The sequence below is a fragment of the Anas platyrhynchos genome, chromosome 8 (assembly GCF_047663525.1).
Source record: "Anas platyrhynchos isolate ZD024472 breed Pekin duck chromosome 8, IASCAAS_PekinDuck_T2T, whole genome shotgun sequence".
Classification (NCBI taxonomy): domain Eukaryota; kingdom Metazoa; phylum Chordata; class Aves; order Anseriformes; family Anatidae; genus Anas; species Anas platyrhynchos.
Window position 1 is genome coordinate 16437340 of NC_092594.1, and position 14585 is coordinate 16451924.

The window sequence follows — 14585 nt, forward strand, 5'->3', positions numbered from 1 at the left end:
CAGGTCACACAGCAGCCCTGATCTCCCAGGTCCCTGCCCCAGAGCTGGCGCAGGGCAATCGGCTGCACAGCCCTGCTGCAGGCTGGGGAATTCCTGTGCTAGGAAAAGGCTCTGCACGTCCTGCCATGTTTGCTAAACAACGGCAGATTTCAGGACACAACGTGCTATCCAAGACTCCCGCGCACTGTGTGGTAACAGACATGTGTCACCAAAACATGCTGCCTGCCTTTCTTGAGCCAGAAAAGGGAAGATGAACAACCTGGGAAATTCCACCGCCCTCCCTGCCCGCCCCTTGCCTCTGCATCAGGGGTTCCCAATCAGTGGGCCTGCAGCTGACCTACAGCCCGTGCTTCTTCCCACACAACGACACGGTGTTGAATAATATGACAAAATCTTATCTACCAGTCTGCTGGCTAATTACATTTAACTGTGTGCCCTGCTTGAGAAATGGCAATTGTTAAAAAAAATTATGAATCTGTGCTCTTGAATAAAATAAGCATCCGTCTACATCCCCTCTGTAAAAAGAAGCTCTCATGTAAAGCAAGGACGGACCATTGTTACAGTCCTCTCTGCAAATCATTTCCTTTTCTTTGTCATTTACTCATCTGAAGCCAGACAGCAAAGCAGAGTTTATCTTGGATCACCAAAACCAGGGTTTGATTTCTCAGGACAACTTCCAAACTGAGATTATTATTTTTTTAATAAAAAAGTTGTAGTTTCTTCGAGTCTTAAGGCTCTACGTTTCTCATTTCAGTTGTAAAGACAAAGCATTTTTATGCTCACTTTGCCTGCACAGGACATCCTGCTCCATCCCTAGTTAAACACATGGGTTAACCTTTCAGTTTGGGTCACCCTCCACCCCCCTGTGCTGTCACATACGGATCAGTGGAGACGGAATAATGTTGAACCTAAACTTCCTCATTTCTTGATGATTTTACCGCAGAGCACTAGGCTAAAAAGTACCCGATTCCCAAAGCCGAGGTGTTAGCTTCAGACGTGCCACCTCCACGCCTCACAGCTCTTACAGCCTAACGGGTCCCCAAACCACTTCCCCATTTGAGAAGCCCGTGGGGAACTCACACGGGAGAAGCCAGCTCTGCTCTCCAGAGCCTGCACAGCCCCAGCAGTGCCAACCAGCTGCTGCTGGGACCTGCCTGGGCAGCAGGAAGGCTCCAAGGGGCTCAGCAGCAAGGACTGGGGGGAAGCAGGCTTCAGCCTGCCCCAGGAGGCCACTAACACCTTCCAGTCACTGGGCACCTGCTAATCTGGGACTTCCACATTTCCAGTTCCTCTTGTTAAAGGAAACTTTAACTTCTGATATCTAAAACAGGCTTGAAAGGGCCCCACAGGGCCCTCTGGGGTGGTGGGTAAGTAGGAAATGCTGTTTAGGGAGAGCATGTGAAGCCAGTCTCTGAAGGCAGAGCGTTCTTTGGGATTACGGATGGCAGAGGGGATCCCTGTATCACCCCCTAGTGTCAACTGATGCATCTGCTTCTCCGTGAATTTGCCTGCCCTCTCTTGGATCTGCTGATCCTGCTGCCACAGAAGGAGTAACAGAGAAAAATGTGGTCCCAATCCACCTTTCCTGCTGCCAGCATCCCCTTCCTTTCTCCCTTTTAACCGACCTCTTGCCAGTCTCACTGCGTCCCCCCAGACCTCGTACCACAGGTTTGGTGAACCACAGCTCAGGATTCTCTAAACCTAGCACCACGGTGATTTTGCAAAACTTGAGCTTCTTACCTCCCTGTCTCCTCCTCCCCAAACCTGGGGAATCCAAGCTCTTCTTGTACCTCCTCCTAAGACGCTGCTCAGCCCCTTGGTCACATTACCTGTGCTCCCCTGCACCGCGTGCTTCTAGAGGTGGGTACCAGAACCACACACAAATTGTAACACAGCTAAAGCAACATCTTGTTTGGCAACAAAGCAAGAGGCCTGCTCAGGGCAATTTTTTTCCAGTAATCTTCCCCTGGTTTCCTCCCTTTACCTGCAAAATTTTCAGCAAAGCCAGAGCTTCGTGTTGCCTACAGGTGCTGTCTCCTTGCTATTCAGATATGCTCGGATGGAAACTGCAGCTCCGTTATGCCACTGACAGCTGTCAGCTCACAACCCCACAGAGAAAAAGCCTGCTCTTCCCACAGAGCACCTCTGCCCTTATAGTCCCTTAAAAACATTTTATAACCATTGTGAGGGATTAGGCTAGCTATGGAACAGGCATCTGGGTGATGTCCACATCCTGTGTATTAGGTATTTTCTTGGCCTACATCTCTCCCCAACAGAATCCAGTCTCAAAGGGCAAATACCAGAAGAGGGAGAACACAAACCTTCCCAACCAGATTTCCTCTTCCCTGTGTGTATCATAGCACAGGCAAGGGGGAGCGTAATGAGACAAAACAAGCTTTACCTTGAGGACGAGAAGCTGCCTGTGACAGACGGCGAGGAAGGTGGCGTGGGGGAGGCTTCTTTCACAGCAGGAGACACAGAAGGCGGGGTAGAAGAAAGGACACTGGAGCTTGAGGGGGCTGCGTCATCAGAGTCACCTTGCAGAGAAGAAGCCACAGTTTGTCTGGGTTTGTCTCAGGGCCCAGCACACGCACGCTAGGATAACAGCTCAGTCTCTTTGCCCACACACTGCACAGATCTCTGCTGGATTTGTTCAGGCTCAATCCAGAGATCAGCTAGCTCACTGGTTCTGACTGCCCCCATGCCCACACCACGCGGGTATTTGTTCTGTATTGGGGTAAGAAGCAAACTGGCTGCCTGTCCTGGAGTTCCCAGGGTTGGACCGTGTTTGATGCTGAATTTATTAGGTGACTGAGCTGCCCCTTCTGGTTTAGAGCAGGAACCTCACATAACCACAGCGGTGCACCCACCCCAGTGACAAGACACATAAAAAAGGGGTTTGCTCAGATCTGAGTGGAAGTTCCCTGGATGAGGGTGAGGGAATTTCAGCTGGCCTGAAGCTCCTCATACAGCATCAAGAGAAAAGGCTTCTTAAGGTGAGGACGGCCACTTGGAGTTAAATGCAATAGAGAACTGAGAGCTAATAAAAAGCGGTTTCACCTTACAAAACCTCGAGACACAAACAACAAATAAGCTCATTCAGCCCGTGAAATCAGCCTCCCGCAGTCCGTATGACACAAGAAAGCACCCACAAGATGCTTGTTACCTGACGTTGCAGAGGATTGTTCCACTATTCCAACCTTCACCACCTAGAAAGGGGGAACAGAACAGCACAGCTCTATGAAACACGAATCCCGTAAGTTTCAGGAGCCCTCGCCTCCCAAACTAAGCCCAACCCTACACCCCCCTTGGCTCTGGCCCTGCAGAGCAGTGTAAAAGCATGCTAGGAAGCGGAGTCTTGTAAGGGCCAGGCAGGTCCCAGCTGTGTCCAGCCAAGCTGAACCAGCTCACCACCTTTCCCTGAATTATCCAAAAAACAGCACCGACCCCAAAGAGCTGCTACAGACTTGCACAGCTCTGACTAGCCCAGGGTCAGCCGCAGGCTGTGTCAGCTATAGGATCTGCCCGTGACACCTGTGGGAACATCTCTTCAGCATCGCTCCGATGCACCTGCTAACACTGCTTCCACCACACAACTGCAGCCGCTTCCAGGGCTCACCGTAGCTTGGGTTTGTTAGGAAACCACAAAAGGGACAAAGTACAGTCTCTAGACAGAGTTTTCAAATCTCCAAACAAGAGACGAGTCCAATCTCCAAACAAGAGAAGAGTCCAGCAAAGAATATAAAGCTCCTCACAAGGCCAGTGGGGCACAGACCAACTGTACATGAGATAAAACATCACAGGTACTGCTCAGAACAACCCCAATCACACCGTAAAACAGACACAAATGTGTTCTGGTATGAACAACCAACGGTCAGTGCAGCCAGGACAAGAATAAATGGCACACTCAGAGAGCTAACAGGAACCTGTGGAACAGGGCATGCTGCAAGCAAGCTCCCAAGAACACACTAAGCCTAGAGAGATAAAATGACCCTCGGAGATATAAAGCAGGGCCCTGTTGGGATAATCTGCATGGGCATCATTACGCACTGCAGAATAGACCCTTCTTAAGGGCCTTACACCTGTATGCAGGGCTAAAGTCTGCACCATAAACGTGCTGACAAGTGGGGAAGAGCTGCAAAATGACTTCAAGTCAATAAAACTTGTTTTGGAGTGAGAAATTATGCTGCTTTGCCTATCTAGCTTGAGAACAGAAGATGGCTAAGTTCAGGATGACCATGTCTAGAGCACATCTCCAAGGAGCAGATTACAGGAGCAAAGAAGATCCCATCATTAGAAGCAAAGGAGTCTGCACAGTTCCTGGAGGGGCAGGGGTGTGCTGTACACTCAGCACCAGCTGTCAGAGAGCTGTCAGACTCTGTTAGCTCCAGGCTCTGAAAAGCCATCTCGAACCGCAGCTGTATGTGTGCAGTGGCTCCCCAAGAGGACACTGGCTTGGGAAAAGGAGTTTGGGATCTTAGCAGGGGCTGCAGCTCGCTTTGGTCAGTCTCTGTTCAGAGGGGAACAAATCAGGCCCTGCAGTCCAGCAACCACTCGTGCTGTGTGAGTTAAACGTCAGGAGGATGTTTCGCAGACTGAGTAGCTGGGAACAAGAGGAGGGGAGGCAGAAGAGTCAGAGGAAGAGCGAGCAATACAGCAAATTGCCTACAGCCACCTTGATCTGCAAGCCAGAAAGGAAATCTCTGTTGGCCTTTTCCCTCCTGCTGGCTGCCTGATGATGCTCGAGCTCAGACACAAGAGGAAGACGAGGTTCAACACCTTCCCCTCCCTTCATTCAGGGAGGGGCTTGAGTCTGCTGCAGCTCCAACAAAGCCTCCATCCAGCCAACCTCCTCTCCCCTGGGGAAGGATGTGCATCCTGTTAACTCTCCTGGCACCTGGCTGATGATGCAGCCTCTCTGCCAGCCTTTGTGCCCGGCTGGTCCCTCGTGAGGCTCTGCTCTCACCTCTTCAGAGCCCAGCTGAGCAGCACGGAGCTGCCCTGCTTGATTCCAGATCAAACCCTGCATGACCCAGCTGCAGGACAGAAGATTTTGCAGCCTAGAAACCAACAGAGTCCAAGCAGCATCAGGAGACACAAAACCACAGATCGCTGGCTCCCTCCCCGCCTTGGCCAACAGCTCCAAGCAGGCTGCAGCTGAAGGACAGAACAGTTCATGGTCAGCTTTGTACTTGGTGAGAAGCCTGTAATTGGCCTTTACGAGTCTCTTTGGACATGTCTCATGGAGAATTACTGTGTCAGGAATATGTCAGAGGCAGGAATAAGAAGCATTTAATTTGACCCTCTCTCCCAGCCAACATAGGAAGCCAACCCATGTCTCCAAGGCAAAATTTGGGGAGGCTGGCAGCATTACACACACAACAGACCTGTTGACTCTTCCCCTTTCAGACAATCAAATCCAGTCTGGATAAAGTGCTGTGCTGTAAGTACAACGATTGTTCAAAAGGAGCCGGACAAACACTCCCATTGCACGTGGCACTGAACTAAATCGGCCCCAAAGAAAAGCTTTGCAGAGCTTAAACAGCTCCGGCAAGATGAATCCAGGAGCTTTCAAGCACTTCTGGGCTTCTCCTGCCACTGGGAAGGTGAACGGCTGTTTCCTAACAGCAGTTCTTCACCAGCAATCACAGGACACGTTCAATATCACAGCAAAACTCAGCAGCGGGGAGCAAATCAGGAAGATGTGCCTGTGCTTTAGCAGAAGACATCTTTCCTTCAGCAAACAAAGGTGTATCGGCATCACAGGAGCACCGCAGAGAGATTTGTGCTGAGATGAGACCCCAGAGTGAAAGCAGGGTCAGCCTGAGTGCAAGAGTGGATAAACTCTCTGAACTCCTCGGGGTCTCAGATTAGCTCTGATGCACTGACAGGGATACAAACGGGAACACACGAGGCAGCCTAACACAGAAGGCAAAACAAGACAACCAGCATGCAAGAAAGAGAAGCTACAGGAGAGCAGCACAAGCTGTGAAGAGGACATCCAGCAGCTGAAGAGCAGTCAAGGGATATCCTTTGGGCCACAGGTCAGTGACTGGATACCTAAAACTTAAGGAATTGAAGAGCATGATCAAATAAAGGGAAGGAATCTAGAAAAGGCAGAGTACATTGTGCACAAACACGTTCTGCACCTGGCCACACAAGCTGGGAGCATGAAGACAGGAGGAAAACCAGGGAGCACGATCTCAATATATATTACTTATATACGTACTGTCTCCCTACATACTCACTTGTTAAAATATCTTACACACCTCCTGCCTCCGACAAACATAACCGTGGCATTGTGACCTCCCTACAGGGACGCACCCTCCATTTCCCAGGAGCAGAGGGGATGTTAAGAGGACTGGAGACTGTTCATGACAAGCACACAGGACTGACATCGGAACACAAATCTGGCTGAACTGATACACAGGGCAACGTTCAGCACAGCGACCCTGAGGCCAGGTTTTCAGGAACACAGCCCATTCCTCTGCACGTGGCCAGCAGTGAGTGACTCCCACTAACTCGGTGCTTTGGCCTGCAGCAGAGACAGGCTGCGGGTCGGAGCACTTCAGCATCACGCTTCCTTCTCTGGAGTGAGAAGAAAGTGCTCCTGCTGCACCCCAAAAAGCAGGTGACAAGTTGGTTTGAACCCCTGTGGCTTGAGACAGTAACCAAGACACACTCACCCCGACAAAGGGAATGAACTTCTGCGAAGATTCTTCATCGGGGCTAGAGGCAAAGAGAAAAGAGTTGTTAGTAGCCCGCCTCCACGGGCACGATACTCACTTCATACGTCGCATTCCAGCATGCAGCGGGGACGGACAGTGTGCAAGCGCCAGTCCAAGGTCTCCTCTCACGGCCCCCTGCCAGCATGGGTGGGGAGGAGCACACAGCCTGCGGCACGCCTCTGAGGGGGAAGGCCCCTCGAGGGAAGCGTCTCCCTTGTGCTCGAGACAGAAACATGCTTTAGGGGCACAGCCACACGGGCTCCTGCCACGAGGAGACGGGCCTGTGGCACGACAGGGCGGGGAGCGGGGCGTTACTTACTAGTCCCTGCAGCGCTGCGCAGGCCGTCACGCCTGGGGAGGGAGTCATACCTTGCACAGCCCGGCATTGCTACAAGCAGTTTACAGCCTGCCACGGGGTTACAAGCCGTGACACGTGGTTACTGGGGCAGCACTAGCACGTACGGACACACACACACATCACACACATCACACACACGCGTGTGGATGCACGTTCCCTGCCACCGGGAGCTTGCAGCCACTGAGACAGGCCCCAGGGCGTACCGGGGGGGTCGGGACACAGCTGGAGGACAGCACACGGCTACACCAGGGCAGACAGCACGCACACGGTGCCTGGGGACAGCACGGCTTTCTGCAAGCCTCTCCTGCTCTGCTCCTGCCTCGGGATTTGGAAGATGGCGGGGTGACGACAACCGGGCCAGCCACGAAGGCCACAGCCACACCTAGCAGGAGCCAGGGAGAACCGACAACGACAGGAGGGGAGGATCCAAGCGAGGAGGAAGGCAGGCACGTGGGGCAGCACAGGGCTGCAGGAGCACAGCGCAAATATCTCACTGAAACGGGTATTTCTGCACCCTTTGCAGCACAGAAACGCACCAAAGTTGCCAACCACCCTGTGGCTACCAGGGGCTGCACAGTTTCCTCTAGGCCCTACGGAAGGAGTGGCACGTAACTGCAGGAAACGTGACTCAGAGGTGCTTTTGCCTCCTCTCCTGCCTCGCCTCCGCTCTGCCCCGAGATCTGCAGCCAAGCCGGGGGCTTTGCTTCCTTCCTGCCTTCAGCCCCAGGCACTGCATCTTCCCTCCTTCCCCCAGAGCACAGCAAGCAGAGCCCACCGTGTGGGGTTGGAAGCCAGAAAGGCCACATCTTTCCAACCACGGCTGCAGGTCCCCTGGCAAACAGATCTCTACGGACATGAGATTTCCAGCTCCTCTTCTGCAAAGGGCAAGGAGAACCACACACAGATGTTGGAGAAGCACGAACAGCAGCTCAGCTTTCTGCTCCTTTCTTCAGCTCCACGGGCCACGAAGCAGGCAGAAGAAGCAAGTCTGGGAGGGATGGAAGCACCATCGCGGTCTCGTCACCTCACAGCCGCTGGGTGGCTTTGCTCTGAGCTCTTGAAAAGCAAACCTTGCCCAATTCCAGCAAGGTAACTTGTTCCTGCTCCGCTGGGAGCTCAGACTCTCACCACAGAGAGCCGAGGGGCAGCTGTGAAATGAGTATTTTGCTTCAGCCACCACTTATCGCAGCTCACAGTGATGCACAGGCCGTCCCTGAAGGAATCCATCTGGATTTCAGCTGGGCTAGGCTAGTCCTGGCACACGTCTTCTTGGGATCTCTGATCTCACATGCATGCCTCTGAAAACACAGCTTATCAGAGCAGCTGCTCTTCACGCAGACCGAAGTACAGATGAGATAGCTGTGCTTGTTCTTCGCTTTATCTTTTATGCTCTTTCCAATTTCTTGTCCTTTGGGATCCCAAAACATTCATCCAGAATCCTCTCACCTTGGCCAAGGCCTTCCACCACAGCCCCTTATAATTTATAGCTAGACCCTAACCCTTGTCTGTGATTTTTCAACAGCATCGCTAATGGTTCTTCTCCATTTCTGAGGAATATAAAAAAAAGAGACCTGTGCAGAGAGGCTAGAAAGAAACTCTTCTTTATCTGGAATGGGTTTTGTCTAATTATTGGTACTGATTGAGCAAAATCCATCCACCTGAGATCAATCCTTCAAAGGTGAACTGTCCAGAAATAGACTCACATACTCCCTCCCCACCAGAAGAAATTAATTCAGATGGAACGAAGACACACGGGCAGATTTAGATGCTTTAAGACTCTTAGAAACAACAAGTCAAATCACCAGGAGTCACCCACCTGGCAAAGGGAAGGAATAATCTCTCTCACTTCTGGGACCAAGTACAAAATAAACCACAAAGCACACAAAGGTTACAGTAAGGGAGACTGAATAATCGCTTTCTCCACTTATGCCCGCCGTTAGCCTTTTCACAAGATCTCATTCCAATTTAAGCAACCCAGAGCAGATTCATACACAGCCACACAACTGTGACTTCCTAACAGGAGGGTCTCAGATATTTGCTTTATCCCAAGCGAGTCCTGCAGGGGAACAACAGGCAAGAAGGGACTTCACCACGACAGGACTCGCAGCCCTCTGTGCGAGTTCAGGCCAGGCACCACCACCATCCCTCCAAGGTTTGTCTCTGGTACGAAGCACCCTTCCCACGGAGGAGCTGCTGCTCTCTGCTGCCTACCGCTGTCCCTGTCCCCCCAAGTCTTCAGTGGAAGCTCTCAGCCAGCATCGCTCCTGTTCCCACAGCGGGCTGGCCACGCTCAACAGGACGTCCAGGGTATTTCCTGAGCCTTGACTCTGTCCTCTTCCACACTGCTGCACCAGGTGAAGGGCACACGTAAATCCCTGTTTCCTTTGGCTTCATGAGGTTCACGCAGCAACAAGGTGGGTGATGTGGGCACCGCTGAGCCAGAGGAGGGACCGGGTCCGTCTTCACAAGCTGCGTTCACATTCAGGAGCTGCTGCAAGGTGGGTTTTAGCAGCAGCACTCAGAGAAAGGACCTGGACTCCTTGCCCTGCAGGCAGAAACCAGCATTACCCCTGTTCCCTATTGCCCAGGAACCTGGCTCACCTTCCAACCCACAGCACTTCCTTGTGTTTCAAGAGTCGGTCTAAGTTCTCCTTACAACACCAGGTTTTAATAAACACGTCACAAAGTAGGAACTAACCCAGCCCTCGCCCTGACAAGCGAGCAGCGCTTTCTTTTCCAACAGCCAAGCTGCTCCCAGGTTCATGCAAGGGCTATCCAGAAGCCACATGGCATGGGCTGTGCTGGATGCCAAATTACAGTGGGTGACAGCAGCCCAGGTACACAGAACTGAGCAGCAATCCAGCGAGCACCTTCTGACAGTGTCAGATCTCAAATACCACGGTGCTTTGTTCAAGAAAGCCAAGCAGAGAGGGGCACACCTCTGCCAGCACAGCCTCAGCTCCCCAGGTGCTGCCTTGCCAATCCAGTAACCACCAGCCCTCCCAGTGCTCAGGGACAAGGTCGGTCACCCAGTGCAATGCAGACAGGTCGACATGACAAGCATTTCCTTCCTGAACTCCTTCCCCTCTCCCAGCCTCCCCAGTTTCAGGTAAGGCCAGCAGATGCTGCAAAAGAACAGGACAAAGCTTTCGCTCCATGTGCAGCCCATCACAGGCAGTGCATGCGCCAGCCTCTCGGCATGACAGACAGAACAAGGGGACGGGAGGGACAGCAGAGGTCAGTCAGAACAGGGACAGCTAGCGATAAAGTTAGGAAGCGGCTCATCACACACAGCTACGTCCTACAGGCTGGCTAGCTGGCTTCGCTCTCCTTGGACCTTGGGCTTGTTTAACAGAGCAAATGCTAGGATCCTGGGAGATTTGTCTTGCAATTAAATTAAGGTAGGTCGTGCTGCTGGTTCTACCTGGCCCATTGCCTTGGAAGGTGGCCTTGGAGAAGCCATTCCCCTCTGGCCTTGAGGGAGAACCCCAACTGGCACAACCCCAAACCCAGGGGCCCGAGGCATGCCCTGAGCCAGCGAGTGCCACCTAGAGCACTCCAGGTCCAGCGGGGATGGGGAATGAAAAACCTTTGCTCAGTCCTAATCCTTCTGGAGCTATGCTGCACCCTCTGATGGCTGTGACCAAGCAGCAAGGATTAACTAGCAAGTAGGGGAGATAAAAACCTACCTTTCTCAGTGACTTACTGCTCAAAGCTATTTCCTTAATAACCCCTGCACTCCACTCAGTGTATGCCCTGGCAACCCGTCTGTGTGACCCAAAGGCAGAGCGGTTATTTTAATGATGCATTCTGCCAGCAAATGCCATCATTTCAAAGCAGCGAGCAGAATTTAACCTGAAGCACAAACTGAGCATCCCAGACCTGCACGAACTGTTAAACAAGGCACAAAAGACCAGCTCATGGGTGGAAGAGAGACAGGAGATGGGAGAGGGAACCTAAAAGGAACTGATACCTTAGAGTAAAATCAAAATGAAAGCTCTTTTTCCTTTTCAGAAAGCAACCAAAGAAAAAGATAAAGATGTTATTATACTTACAACAAAGTGAGGAATTCACAGATAGTGCTAACGGAAACACAATCTCTGTGTTCTTTTTCCACAGTACTGACAATGACAGATCGCTGTATTTCCAAAGAAAGCCACGTGAAGAGAGAACTGTCCATCCCTCCCTGGGACAGCTCGTTCCTCTAGCTCACCCTGCAGTTTACCCATGTGGTACTTGGCTAAATGTGGAAGCTGTTCCAAAGTGGCCACAGATACTAAAAGACTGTAGGCTATGCCACAGGTCTGATTCAGTCTCAGTGATCTCTTCCAAGCAACCTCCTGCAAGGTTGGAACTTGCAGCATGATCTGAACCATCTCAGCAGTGGCAAACATCTCACTGCAAGGTCCACAAGGTCTAAAATCCAAATGGATGAGACCAGCTTGGAAAAGAGGTCATGCGCACAGCTGAGAGGGGTGTGTGTGTTGCTGAAGTAGATTTCAGGTGGTTTTTTTCAACAAAATACACTAGTTGGTCTTTCTAGATACTCAAAATGATTAACTGTGCATCAATGACAAAAATGAACCTATAACTGAATGGAGAAAGCAGTGGAGATTCATGCAGAACCCAGCAACTGAAGGGAGTAGAGAAACAACAGCCCTCAGAAGGGGTTAATGCTCCACTAGGGGTGACTGACCTTTGTATTTGTAACTGTGGTAAGTCGTCACACCAAAAAGAACACCAAAAAAAGACTGAAGCTAAGAGCTTTGAGCTCCCCATGGCTCTCCAAACTTCACTTTTATCAGGTTAACATTACAGAAATTCACAAACACGCGAAGAGAATGTATTGTCTTTAATGGACCAGTCAATCTAGAATATTTTCATTAGGAGAGCATAATGAATGGGCTAAACTTCACTAAATCATTTCTGCAAAGTAATGCAGAACAGACAGAGGATCGGAAAAGCAATTCCAACCAGCAATAAATATTTCCAAGAAGAGGGAAAAAAGTGACTCTGCCCCCTCCTTAAATCCTTCCCGGTTCGTAAGCAAATGAGGCACCAGTGATGGTTGTTAACAGACGAGCTGTTAATAGACCAGCTGTATCTAAAAGATCAGATACAACCTGGGATGGGTAATCATTAATGGTTAAAACCATCCATGCCCCACAGAATATTGCTGGTTCTGAACAGAGAAAAATCACATGTGGGTGTTAATCCCACTCTGAAAAGTTATTGGGATCTGTGTGATTTAGAGTTTCTCATTCTCCACTGTGCCTCAGAAACAATCTCTCTCTCTCCTGCAGTGTTAAATTACTCTTCTTCACAGACAACGGCTATATAGGCTCTACATACTTCTGAATCTTGTTTTCAGACCCCAGTTCCTTGACAGGCTGTTTATCCCTTAAGAGCAGCTGAAATAAAACTTGGTCAATGTCAGCTCTCCCAAGTAGGGGTGCCGGTAGCCTGCAACTGCCAATTAACAAGGACTTTGTCTCCCCTGTGTGAAGATCTGCTATTTACTCTCCAAAAAGAAAGGCTTTCAGTTCTCTTGATACTAGTGCAAAAAGGCCAAATCGCATAGAAGATACTTTGGGGAGGGCATGCCACAGTCCACAACCTTACTTCCCCAAACCTTGCAGGTCTCTAAAGAAACCACAGTGCTTAATGACCCACACTGCTGCAGGTTCACTACTGTCTAAGGGCAACACATTGAGGCTCCCACGGTATTTGCAGTTTGGAGTGACTTTAAAGCTGCTGGCACACAAGACAAGTAAAGCACTTCACTTCAACATGATGGCCATTCTGGAAAGCGAGCGTTTTGTTAGTAACATACCTTTTCTGCTTGTACGTCAGCATTGCTTCAGCAATGGGCAACTGGTGTGCACAGTTTGCCCCTGCTATATACTGCGTTATTCTGGAGACGACATCAGGTGCCTCTGGAACTGCAACAGAAGAGAGGAAAATCAACAAAGTGACTTCTCAGAACATCACCAGCACTGCCCTCCATTTGCTCAGCCAAGCTGCTGATGGTACCCAGCCAGCTTCATCTCAACTGCATCTTCCAAGGGAAGCTGACTGTGAAGGTGTCTAAACAAAAGCAAACAACCTCCAGGAGTGCAAAAAAAAAACAACAGGAAGGCAGACCAGATACACAGGCATGTGGCACAGCACTATTTATTGAAGTGTTATGGTGAAACTTGTTAAAATACTTTTATCTGAAAACGTGTAGCTGCTTATTAGACTTTTCTCCAACCTTGACTGTATATCTGCTGAAGTAGGTGCCTAGTTACCTCTCCCAGGGCTTTGGGTAGTTGCTGTGCTCACACCAGCATTTGCGTTACCTGATTTCCTACAGAACTCATAGCCTTGCTGAGCCCATTGGAAAGACTGAGAGGCATGCAAGGATGGGAGAGCACAAAGATCATTTTTGTGTAGCAGCAAGCGTGCCCAAAGTCTGTGAGAGTGCATGTGATTCCAGTTGACAGGAAGGCATTTCCTAAATGCTTTCCGTTTCCTTTTGTTTCAGAAAAAGCATCTCAACTGTGAAATGGTGGGAATGCAAGTTACCCTCACCAGGCTCTTCCATGGTTTAATGAACATTTTCACCCAGAGTTTCTTGTAATTTCTTGATCAGAGAGCAATGAAAAGCTATCATTGTTTGCCAGATTGTCTTATGCCATCACAGGGTTTCTGTATGGCTATTTATATATATATACACATATATATATAAATATATAAATATACATATAGATGCATATATATATATATATATATATATATATCCTATATTCATCTCTATATATAAATCTGGAGAATCGACAAGGCCTGGATGGCACAAAAATGATGATGCATTTTCCTCATAGCACACAGGCAAGTAAAAAAGGGCTGCAGCATACAATCTACAAAGAACAAACAAGGCTCTTGAGCTGGATCTCTACAGTAATGAAATATCCCTAAAAGGCAGACACAAAAGCCAAATCTGTACTGACATTTGTCTCCATTTTCAAGGAATTAGAAGACAACTGTTCTGTGCATCTCTTCTTCCATGAGCTCATAATCAAGGAAAAATGTTTGGGTGGCACACGAGGAGATCTCTAGTCCAGCCCCCTGCTCCAAGTAGGGCTAACTTTACCTCCAGAACAGGCTGCCTAGGGCCTTGTCCTTACAAGTTCCCCTCTGCTGGAAAAGGCTCTGAACAATCCCTTGCAAAGATGCTCGTTCCTCCTCTCACAGCTAGAGGACTTCCATGAGCATCTGTTCCCTAAGGAGCCTCAGGCACCCTCTACAACTCCAACAGGAGAACCACACTGCAACCCTTCCACCCATGCAAATGTTCCAAAGGCCATGATGTTTTTTCCTGTTAGTGAAATTCCCATAGGGGATATGCCACCATGAGAGGATCGCTCCTCGTTCCAGTTTCAACCCTTCATGTAGCCCTAAATGAAGGACGAAAATCCTCCTTTTGCCTGTTTCTCTCCATTCTCGAATGAACGGAAGGA

General features: G+C 50.0%; 1 protein-coding gene across 8 annotated transcripts in view; it reads right to left on the reverse strand.

Moving 5' to 3' along the window:
- The window catches only part of PACS2 (phosphofurin acidic cluster sorting protein 2), a 69188-nt gene that overhangs the window by 7590 nt on the left and 47013 nt on the right, over positions 1-14585 (reverse strand). For all 8 annotated transcript variants that reach the window (XM_027463698.3, XM_072041682.1, XM_072041681.1 and 5 more), the window contains exons 18-21: positions 12920-13028; positions 6687-6729; positions 3167-3209; positions 2402-2537 (exon numbers count right to left, since the gene is read on the reverse strand). In XM_027463698.3, coding sequence (XP_027319499.1) covers positions 2402-2537; positions 3167-3209; positions 6687-6729; positions 12920-13028 — 331 coding nt within the window. The remainder of the gene's footprint in view (positions 1-2401; positions 2538-3166; positions 3210-6686; positions 6730-12919; positions 13029-14585) is intronic.